General features: G+C 45.0%; 1 protein-coding gene across 1 annotated transcript in view; it reads right to left on the bottom strand.

The window, feature by feature from the left end:
- LOC310799967 (solute carrier organic anion transporter family member 2B1-like) overlaps window positions 1-12,050 on the bottom strand; it is a 94,407-nt gene that overhangs the window by 34,967 nt on the left and 47,390 nt on the right. Inside the window, 2 exon segments of the mRNA XM_083662567.1 lie at window positions 1,566-1,730; window positions 2,482-2,656. Coding sequence (XP_083518693.1) covers window positions 1,566-1,730; window positions 2,482-2,656 — 340 coding nt within the window.

The raw sequence follows: 12,050 nt of genomic DNA, 5'->3' as shown, positions 1-12,050 counted from the left end.
GGAGGAGGTCTGACATGGCTCTCACCTATCATCATGGTGGAGACGGAGGAGGTCTGACATGGCTCTCACCTATCATCATGGTGGAGATGGAGGAGGTCTGACATGGCTCTCACCTATCATCATGGTGGAGACGGAGGTGGTCTGACATGGCTCTCACCTATCATCATGGTGGAGACGGAGGTGGTCTGACATGGCTCTCACCTATCATCATGGTGGAGCAGGAGGAGGTCTGACATGGCTCTCACCTATCATCATGGTGGAGCAGGAGGAGGTCTGACATGGCTCTCACCTATCATCATGGTGGAGCAGGAGGAGGTCTGACATGGCTCTCACCTATCATCATGGTGGAGCAGGAGGTGGTCTGACATGGCTCTCACCTATCATCATGGTGGAGCAGGAGGTGGTCTGACATGGCTCTCACCTATCATCATGGTGGAGATGGAGGTGGTCTGACATGGCTCTCACCTATCATCATGGTGGAGCAGGAGGAGGTCTGACATGACTCTCACCTATCATCATGGTGGAGACGGAGGTGGTCTGACATGGCTCTCACCTATCATCATGGTGGAGACGGAGGTGGTCTGACATGGCTCTCACCTATCATCATGGTGGAGCAGGAGGAGGTCTGACATGGCTCTCACCTATCATCATGGTGGAGATGGAGGAGGTCTGACATGGCTCTCACCTATCATCATGGTGGAGACGGAGGTGGTCTGACATGGCTCTCACCTATCATCATGGTGGAGATGGAGGAGGTCTGACATGACTCTCACCTATCATCATGGTGGAGATGGAGGAGGTCTGACATGGCTCTCACCTATCATCATGGTGGAGACGGAGGAGGTCTGACATGGCTCTCACCTATCATCATGGTGGAGCAGGAGGAGGTCTGACATGGCTCTCACCTATCATCATGGTGGAGCAGGAGGAGGTCTGACATGGCTCTCACCTATCATCATGGTGGAGATGGAGGAGGTCTGACATGGCTCTCACCTATCATCATGGTGGAGACGGAGGTGGTCTGACATGGCTCTCACCTATCATCATGGTGGAGATGGAGGAGGTCTGACATGACTCTCACCTATCATCATGGTGGAGCAGGAGGAGGTCTGACATGGCTCTCACCTATCATCATGGTGGAGCAGGAGGAGGTCTGACATGGCTCTCACCTATCATCATGGTGGAGATGGAGGAGGTCTGACATGGCTCTCACCTATCATCATGGTGGAGACGGAGGTGGTCTGACATGGCTCTCACCTATCATCATGGTGGAGATGGAGGAGGTCTGACATGACTCTCACCTATCATCATGGTGGAGACGGAGGTGGTCTGACATGGCTCTCACCTATCATCATGGTGGAGCAGGAGGAGGTCTGACATGGCTCTCACCTATCATCATGGTGGAGCAGGAGGAGGTCTGACATGACTCTCACCTATCATCATGGTGGAGCAGGAGGAGGTCTGACATGGCTCTCACCTATCATCATGGTGGAGATGGAGGAGGTCTGACATGGCTCTCACCTATCATCATGGTGGAGATGGAGGAGGTCTGACATGGCTCTCACCTATCATCATGGTGGAGCGGGAGGTGGTCTGGCTGAACTGGCGCTCGATGAACTTGGCGGTGAAGGTGGCGAGGCCGGCCACCAACGCCGCCAGGCAGACCTGAGCCAGAACCACCAGCAGGAAGACGGGGCTGCGTAGGGTCCTGAGGGCGATGCGAGGGAAACCTGAGGAAACAACCATCACATCATTAGTCAGTACCCCCTTTTTTTTTCCTTTTTTTCCCCCGATTTTTTTTATCCCATTTTTATCCCCCTTAGTGCTAATTTTACTTTTATTTATCCTGGTTGCTGCTCCACCCTCTGACGATCTGGGGAGAGCCGAAACTGGCTCCATGCTTCCACATGGGCAGTTAGCCAGCCGCTTCTTTTCACCTGACAGGGGAAGCTTCACCGGTAGGACATAGCACGTGGGAGGATCACGCTATTCCAACCAGTTCCCCTCCCTCTGAACAGGCGCCCCTAACGACCAGAGGAGGCACCACTTCAGCAACCAGGATGCATGTTTTGGTGAAGGGGTTCCTATATGAAGGAAGCCCCCGGGAGGCACGGGGAGAACATGCAAACTCCACACAGAAAGGCCCTTTTGACGACCCCACCCGGGCGGTGGGCACTCGAGGACATGCGGACGGGCACGCATTCCTTCAGCGCTCACAGCGTCCCAGGTGGGAATCGAACCCAGGACCTTCTAGCTGTGAGGCGACAGCGCTTACCACTGCACCACCGTGCCCCCTAACCAGATGATATTGAACGCCCACTCATAATTTGTTGTCAAAATCTAAAGCACAATCCAAAACTGCAATAGTCTGCTTTAATCCAAGACAGTGACATCTGGTCCACTTCTGTAATATTGGTTGACTTTTATTTAACTCGACCTCAGCTCTGAAACAGGAAACAGAAGAGGAAAGAGACGACTTACTTTTGAGGAACTGAAGCAGGGAGAGTTCCTGGAGCGGATCTGTCTTCTCCGGTCTGGACTCTGGTCTGGACTCTGGTCTGGACTCTGGTCTGGACTCTGGTCTGGACTCTGGTCTGGACTCTGGTCTGGACTCTGGTCTGGACTCTGGTCTGGACTCCTCATCTCTCGTGGCATCCTGCGCAGACAGGAAGTAGAACATCACACACCGGACATGTTTTCAAGATTCAAGATTCAAGATTCAAGATTTATTAAGTGTCCCAAAAGGGCAATTTGGGTTGCAAAAGGCGTAGTACAAAGTACATACATAAAAACAAATAAGACAATAAAAACATTATAAAAACAGTCTAGAGCAGCAGTTTAAAGTACAACAGTTAAAGTGCAAATGACAACAGTAGCAACGATCTAAAGTGCACAGTAGAGATATAAAGTGCATATTAGCAAAGTGCAGTGTGGAGAGTGACTGCCTTCACTCTCAGCAGCACATTTACTGTATATCACAAGAAAGAGCTACAATGTATCATTGTATTAACGCACAAAGGAAAACCACGGTCCAGACCAAAGGGCAGAGAAAGTATATAATACAGATATACTGTACTGTACCCCTAAGAATAAATAAAGATAAAAGGATAAAATAAATAAAATAAATAAAATAAATAAAATAAATAAAATAAATAAAATAAATAAAATAAATAAAATAAATAAAATAAATAAATAAAATAAATAAAATAAATAAAATATTACTGCTGGTTCGAAACCTTTAATAGTCACTGCAGTGCCTCTGCGGCCATGTTGCGGCAATGGTTGGATTCTTTCAATTTGTTTGCAGTTAGAGTCCAACAAGGTGTCAAATGAATCACTCTACGAGCAAAACTCACTGAACGAGCAGCGAAAGAAACGCACTTAGTGCCGTAACAGGTGTGGTAAGAAACTCCAAAATTAGGATAGAAGGAGTGGTTTAGTAAACTCTTTGTAAACTTTGTATGTTAATATAGTCTCCACCTCCTCCTCCCTTTTGGGGATTACATACAGTGAACACCCCTGAAACAGGAAGTATGACGTCTACAATATGATAGGGGATGTAGTGAATACTTCCATGCGCATGTTCAGTAATAAATCATGGATTCTTTTAAGCAAATAGTGTTGGTTATTTAGTAAGTAAGTTAATTCTTACGACACAGGCGGCGGCAATACGGTACTGCGAAACCTCTGTAGAAACGTGGGCACTGCACAGCACCATGACATCAGTGCAAGGCCATATAGCAGACAATTGTCCAAGTCCCTCTGATCCGAGTCCCAAGCGAGTCTCAAGTCAATTGGTCCCGAGTCTCAAGCAAGTCCCAAGTCTTTCCTTTTGTCGGCAAGTCAAGTCAAGTCAAGTCACAATGTTATTTCAAGTCAAGTCTCAAGTCGAGTCACAGGTTATGTCAAGTCGAGTCACAGGTTAGAAAAAATGACAAGGCAGAGATTATTTAGGCTGCAGACGTGCGCGTTCACGTTAATACGTGCTTGTTGCCAAGCAACACACTTCTCTCACGAGCTCGACAGCTGACAGACAGCTCCAACTCAGCTCAAACTTATAGAGTTGTATTCAAAGCATAGAAACGTTCTCACAGCTCAATTTAACAGCGCCAACACAAGCAGTTTGATCACAAGTGCAATCAGTACTGAATGCGATGGCAGACTGCGCACTGCGGGCAGTTGACGAAGTCAGGAAGAAATTGAAAGATCTTCCGACGCATCAGCTTAAAACCCGCCGACGAGCGGAGGTCCTGCGCCCAAAACGTCTATATTTACAGCACATATCATCGATATTTTTGGAGAAGATTCCGGCCGCATCACGCGCAGATCAAGATGAGACAGCTGTCAGTGAGTAGCTACGCATTTGGGTGTAACTTTTACGCCTGCTCCATACACAGACGCAGCGCATACAGGGTGCACTAGTCATAAAATTAGTCGTAACTTTGAGTTCTACATCGGACGTAGCGTGTAAACCTAGGCGTACGCCCAGCTGGTGCACTCGGCTGATCTTGTCACAAGTCTGAGTCGAGTTTCGAGTCATTTTCTTCCAAGTCCGAGTCGAGTTTCAAGTATTTACCTTCCAAGTCCGAGTCGAGTTGGAAGTCGTCAAATTTGCGACTCGAGTCGACTCGAGTCCGAGTCCCTATGACTCGAGTCCAATTGTCTGCCATATAGCACATTTCATACACAGGTGAGGTGAGGTTCTACTAGTGCCCTCTATAATCAACCCATTTCGTATCATATATAATCTCGGTAATATAAGCACATGGGCAGTGTTTACCTTCTGTCTCTGTTTACCTCATGGATAAACATCATCCTGCAGAAACTCCGCCCCTGCCAGCTGCAAGTCATTAAGGCTCGTTAAGGCTGTGCATACTTAAAAAAAAATCAAAAATAAACAAAAACAGCCTGAGCAGATTCTGCCTCTCCAGCAGAACTTCCGCAGTTCCGTCGTGACGAGTTGTGACATAAAACGCGTCACAACAGAGCGCTTTGCCAGAGGAGGAAATGGGAGATCTCTGTGAGCAAAACAGAGAGAGAAGGTAAACACTGCCCATGCAGGCCCGTAGCTACCATTGAGGACACCGAGGTCATGACCTCGGTATTTTCGCAATTTTTGTTTTTTTTTTGTTTAGAAAAATAGCCCGACCCCCAAATCTATTCGTCTGTCATTGATGTTTTAAAGCCCTCATAAATAACATGATATATGACAGTTGATGAGAAATGCAACAATTTGCTTCCTCTCTGCGTGCTATAGAAGGAAGAGACATAACTCACCACAACGTTCACATTTTGCATTGAGGCTAGATTGGGGCTAGACTTTGGGGACAGTTCTATTGAAGTGAATGGGTAAGTAACTCCCCTGTAAAGTGATGTTTGTGTAGATGGGCCATTGTATTTAAATGAGCAGTATTCTGCCATGTGACCTGTATGCAGAATATAAATTATATTATGTGGGGAGACATTTATTTTTTGTATCATTTTAAAGCAACAGCACAGTAAAGAGGATATTAATCTATGATGTCTGTAGTTCTTTATAGATCTAGCCTCTTAATTTTGCTCTCAAAGTGCACCAGATTGAAGCATTTTACTTTAAAATGGACACAATTTTCTAACGGGGTGGGCACAGCCCCCCCTGGGCCCCCCACACCGCACTAAAATGACCTCGGTATTTCTCAAACTCTGGCTCCAGGCCTGTGCCCATGTGCTTATATTACCAAGATTATGAATGATACCATGTGCGTTGATTATCGGTAAAGCCGTCCTTTGAGGAGGGCAGTACAACATGCTTCCTCTGATGCATGAGCCAGCCGCTTCTTCTCACCTGACAGCGAGGCGTTTCACTGGCAGGACATAGCGCGTGGGAGGATCACACTATTCCCCCCTAGTACCCTCCCAAGAACATGCAGAATTTGACTTGAAGACAAACACTGTAATCTCACTGAAAGGCCACATACCTCAACTCAACTCAACTCAAAGTTGATTTATAATATAAAGCACATTTAAAAACAACCACAGTTGACCAAAGTGCTGTACAGGTCTATAAAAAGGCAAACGCAATAAATGCAATGCGGCACATAAAAACATACCATAGTATACAGCACAATACCACAATATACAACACAACACAAAGGACCATAAGAGCGTTCGGGAGTCCAGCTCGACCTGAGTTGAAAGCCAGGGAGAAAAAGTGAGTCTTCAAAGAAGACTTAGGGGCCCTTTACACGAGGACGGTTTCCTATGGTGACAGGGAATTATTTTATCGTTAGTGCCTCCCTTTTAGACGGCGACGGCGAATTTGCGCTTAGGAAACGCTGATCGCTCCATGTAATCGCTTTGAGACGGCTCATTTCAGAAACTCTGACGTGCCTGCACACCCGGAAAAGTCACACGGCAGACGTGCTGTGTATTTTTGATACCGTTTTGACTAATCCTGGCTTCCTCTGACGTTAATAGATCAATAAAATGTTTTCCAGTTATTCCTAGGCTGCAAACTTGTTTTAACATGCAAATCGGAGTTGTTTCTGACGAGAATAAAGTAACGTTAACGCTACGTTATGTCAGACTGTTCTCATCCCCCATGCCAAAGCCCCCGCCTCGGCCATGAGAGGCTCAGAGCACTGCTGCTGCTCCTGCGCGCGCCCCCCCCGCGGCCCGGAGCTTGGGGCTCGTGCATGAGCCCCTCGTGCGACGAGCAACGCCCCGTTGACCATCTAGTGGTCCACACTAACTCAAATGAATAACTCATTAACTCAAATCAACTCTCAATAACTGTCAAACTAGATGAATGATGAATAGTTTGACATTTGAGTTAATGAGTTATTAATTTGAGTTAGTGTGGACCAGTGATGTCACTGGTCCACACTTTAACACTCAATAACTGTCAAATTAAATGATAGACTTCAAAACAGTTTACAGTTTTCTGATATACTACTGATGTTCTAATGATACAAAGCTGGTTGAAAATGGGCAGAGTGTTCCTTTAAACATTCTCAAAAGTACTGTTTCAGTGCTGTGGCGTGGTTTAAAGCCAGACTGGAACTTTTCAGAAATGCCACGAGTAATCAGGAAAGATTGCAGCTGAATAAAAACAACTTTCTCTAAAACCTTGGACAGGCACGGCAATTTAGAGATTAAAGTTTGCCAGAACAGAGCGGTCCAGCTTTTTCTTTGAAATAAGAGGCTGCACTACAGCATGTTTAAAAAACAGCTGCAACACACCCTGAGCTTAAGGCAGGTCTTTATCAACAGAAGAACAATAGAACCCACAGTACCAAAAACGTCTTTGAAAAGACGAGGGGGAATGCTGTCAGACAGTTTGTAGGCGGCAGATGCTTAACTACATCTGAAAGAGAGGAGAGGGATACTCGCTCAAACTGATCAAGGATAGCAGGCAGAGGAGGAGCGGTGGGGTCAGGGGCTAGGGGCAGCTAGATTGAAAGCAGCTGGCCTAAGGGCAGAGACTTTTTCAATAGAAAATGCAAGAAAGCTATTCCAGAGAGTGGGTGATGGCACCACGGGGGAGTTATCACGTGGATTGACAAGGGAGTTAAAGCAGCTACGAGCAAGATTTTCGATTGTTATTAAACAGTCTAAATTTAATATCGATGCATCACATCTTACCTCTAATAGTAGACGAGACCAACGCCGAGTAGTCTCGCTTGAACCCCGAGTGAATCGGCCAGTGTTGTCTTGACGATTAGTCTGTCTGCGGCCGGGGCAGATCAGGAAGTGAAATGAAACGGTTTGCGGCAGCCACTTTGGCCATAACCACAAAATAACAAAATTACTTCCAAACAAACTGTTAGAATATAACGAGAGATGTTCGCGAGAGTAGCAAGCCCCTGCATGGCGTTCTCCGTGTTTATGGTCTGTTGCTAGGCAGAGCGAAACGGTTGAAGGCAGGCAGCTGCCGTAAACCGCTTCGTTTCACTTCCGGGTTTATCCGGCACGCCGGTAGACAGACACAGACTCTATAATCATCAAGGGAGCAATCTCCGATTCACACGGCTTTGGTCTCAGCTACTATTATAGGTAAGATGTGATGCATCAATATTATAATTATACTGTTTAATAACAATCGAAAATCTTGCTCGTAGCTGCTTTAAAGCTGTTAAAAATGTGAAATAAAACCTGGGGCTTGTGGCTGTTATTGGAGACAAGACTGGATATATACTGGATATATACTCAATTGTTTACAATTGTGCATTTATTTTCTGTTAAAGATATATTTTGTAGACATTGTAACCTCCTGTCTACTTCTATTGAATTGAAAATAAATCTAAAATTCAAGATCACAAAGTACATGTATTTGCATTCATTTGATTCCCAATCACGACACACTGGTAACAATTATTAATATCGAATAAAAAATGCTTTGAAATGCAAAATAATGGCAATTTAAACATGCGATACAAAGATGCGATTAATCACCATTAATATAGTTAATTGCAAAATTAATAATCGCGATTAAGAAAATGTATCGTTTGACAGCCCTAATATTCATGGTGTGCATTACTTTACTTTACTTTACTTCATTGCATTTAGCAGACGCTTTTATCCAAAGCGACTTACAACATATTACAGCATGGCACAGAAAAATGCAACAATAAACCAAAAACAGGAGCATAGAATACAACAAATCAATTTTCGGAGGGGCCCAGGTGTAGCCCGAAAAGGTGGGTTTTTAGTCTCCGGCGGAAAATGGCTAACGATTCGGCCAGCATAACAGAGGGGCGGAGCTCATTCCACCATTGAGGAGCCAGGGAGGATAAAATGCGCGAAAGGGGCCAAGCGACCCCCGGGGCCACGCAGTGATGGAGGGGCGAGGCGAGCTGTGCAGGTGGAGGAGCGGAGGGAACGATTGGACGTTTGGAAGCTGACCAAAGATTGCAGATAGGTAGGGGCTGACCGGTGAACTGCCCGGTAGGCCAGTACGAGAGTCTTGAATTTGATACGGGCCACAATGGGGAGCCAGTGGAGGTCGCGGAGAAGGGGAGTGACATGGGAGAATTTAAGTAGGTTGAACACCAGACGAGCAGCTGCGTTCTGGATGAGCTGGAGGGGTTGGATGGCCGAGGCAGGTAGCCCCGCCATAAGAACATTACAGCAGTCGAGGCGGGAAAGGACGAGTGCCTGGACCAGAAGTTGAGCCGCCTCCCTCGTGAGAAAATTCCGTATTTTTCTAATATTGTAAAGGGAGAACCTACAGGAGCGGGCGGTTGCTGAGATGAATGATGAGGTTGAGAGCTGGTTGTCTAGGATCACACCAAGATTTTTAACAGTTTTAGATGGCCGTACAGTAATATTTTCAATGGTGATAGAGAGGTCTGTGAGAGGGCAGTCTTTTCCAGGGAGGAAGAGAAGCATTAAACCTTAGACCTCCAGAGTGTGTGTGTGTGTGTGCGTGTGTGTGTGTGTGTGTGTGTGTGTGTGTGTGTGTGTGTGTGTGTGCGTGTGTGTGTGTGCGCGTGCGTGCATGTGCATAAATCGGTATCTATGGGCACAGTCGGAAGTAAATTTCCCAACCTCCAACTAGGAAAAAGTACACTGGAAGGCCATTCAATGTCGGAGTTACTTCTGTATGCAAACTTGGGGCAAATCCATCTACCCTGACTTCACAGAGAATCAGTTGTCTGACGTCACACGACAACACACAACAGCATTGTGCACCTGGAACGCTTGGAGGTCGGAAATCGGAAATTTCAACTGGGACATTCCACAGTTTGTCTGGTACTGTATGCAGAATCAGTCTTGGTTTTGGCTGCAGCCCAGACAGAACTGAACTCTGTACAGGATTTATGGGGGACATCAGGCACGTTGTGCCAAGGATTGCTCAATGAAACACACATACACACACACACACACACACACACACACACACACACACACACACACGCATAAACACCTCTCTCTTGCTCTCTCGCTCCCTCTCTCTCTCTCTGATGGATGACTCCCTCTAGTTATGAACTCGCTTATGGTTACATAACTGTGTAGTGTATATTTCGTTTTATTTATTACACAAAGTACATTAACACAAACAACAGGAATTGTGCAGGAGAGGTAGGAAACCCCATAAGGGCTTATAGTAAAAAAAAAAACTCCCCTCTAGAATTTACCATTGATCCTAATACTATACGATATTTGTTTCCTTAATTCCCATAATGAGATAAAAAAAAAAAAGTAGAAGAAACAAACTACTAATAATAGTAATAATAAGAAGTCAAACAAAAGTAGGCTAAACACACAAACACAACACAAGACACACATACTGAGCACATTAACTATGAATGACACAGGTGTTTTTCATATTAGACTTATGAACTGGCAGTGATGGACAGGTTTTAGAGAGGGGACTGCTACTCCAAAGGTGCTTTGGACTTCCTAAAGTCTTGAGCTGGAATGCTTCCTGCTCACTCTATTCTGTTGGTGCCCTTTGCACCGCCACTTGGGTTGTTGCCAGTGCATACAAGCTAAATCGACCGGGAGTCACTCTAGTCTGGATATCAGCCAAATGGAAATATCCTCAGGTGACATTATAACACTGAAGGGTAACGCTTTAGAATACAGCCCGCAAATAAGCATGTAGTTATAGTATAACTACAGGGTACAAGGAGTGTAGTTATAGTATAACTACGGGGTACAAGGAGTGTAGTTATAGTATAACTACGGGGTAGAAGGAGTGTAGTTATAGTATAACTACGGGGTAGAAGGAGTGTAGTTATAGTATAACTACGGGGTACAAGGAGTGTAGTTATAGTATAACTACGGGGTACAAAGAGTGTAGTTATAGTATAACTACGGGGTAGAAGGAGTGTAGTTATAGTATAACTATGGGGTACAAGGAGTGTAGTTATAGTATAACTACGGGGTACAAGGAGTGTAGTTATAGTATAACTACGGGGTACAAGGAGTGTAGTTATAGTATAACTACGGGGTACAAGGAGTGTAGTTATAGTATAACTACAGGGTACAAGGAGTGTAGTTACAGTATAACTACAGGGTACAAGGAGTGTAGTTATAGTATAACTACGGGGTAGGTACAAGGAGTGTAGTTATAGTATAACTACGGGGTACAAGGAGTGTAGTTATAGTATAACTACGGGGTACAAGGAGTGTAGTTATAGTATAACTATGGGGTACAAGGAGTGTAGTTATAGTATAACTACAGGGTACAAGGAGTGTAGTTATAGTATAACTACGGGGTAGGTACAAGGAGTGTAGTTATAGTATAACTACGGGGTACACGGAGTGTAGTTATAGTATAACTACGGGGTACAAGGAGTGTAGTTATAGTATAACTACGGGTACAAGGACTGTAGTTATAGTATAACTATGGGGTACAAGGAGTGTAGTTATAGTATAACTACGGGGTACAAGGAGTGTAGTTATAGTATAACTACGGGGTAGGTACAAGGAGTGTAGTTATAGTATAACTACGGGGTACAAGGAGTGTAGTTATAGTATAACTATGGGGTACAAGGAGTGTAGTTATAGTATAACTATAGGGTACAAGGAGTGTAGTTATAGTATAACTATGGGGTACAAGGAGTGTAGTTATAGTATAACTACGGGGTACAAGGAGTGTAGTTATAGTATAACTATGGGGAACAAGGAGTGTAGTTATAGTATAACTACGGGGTACAAGGACTCCTTGTACAGATCTTGTTACCCTCTAGTTAAAGTTTAAATGCACTCCTTGTACCCCGTAGTTATACTATAACTACACTCCTTGTACCCCGTAGTTATACTATAACTACACTCCTTGTACCCCGTAGTTATACTATAACTACACTCCTTGTACCCCGTAGTTATACTATAACTAATTGCTTATTTGCGGGCTGTATTCTAAAGCGTTACCCACTGAAGCAGATCTTAATTTGAAGTATATACAGTTAGAGACCTGAGGGGAAAGGCGACGACGCTTCATTCAGATATCTCTGGTGTGCGGGGAAATCGAAAGTTGAATTGAAAGTTGCGTCTTGGCTGCACGCTGGAGTTAAATGACGCACAAACATTTGGTTGTGGTGAGTGATTTAACTGGCATTGAT

The sequence above is a fragment of the Poromitra crassiceps genome (assembly GCF_964638095.1).
Source record: "Poromitra crassiceps genome assembly, chromosome: 29".
Taxonomy (NCBI): Eukaryota; Metazoa; Chordata; class Actinopteri; order Beryciformes; family Melamphaidae; genus Poromitra; species Poromitra crassiceps.
The sequence above is the reverse complement of the archived record's forward strand: the minus strand, read 5'-3'. Positions and strand labels throughout refer to the sequence as shown.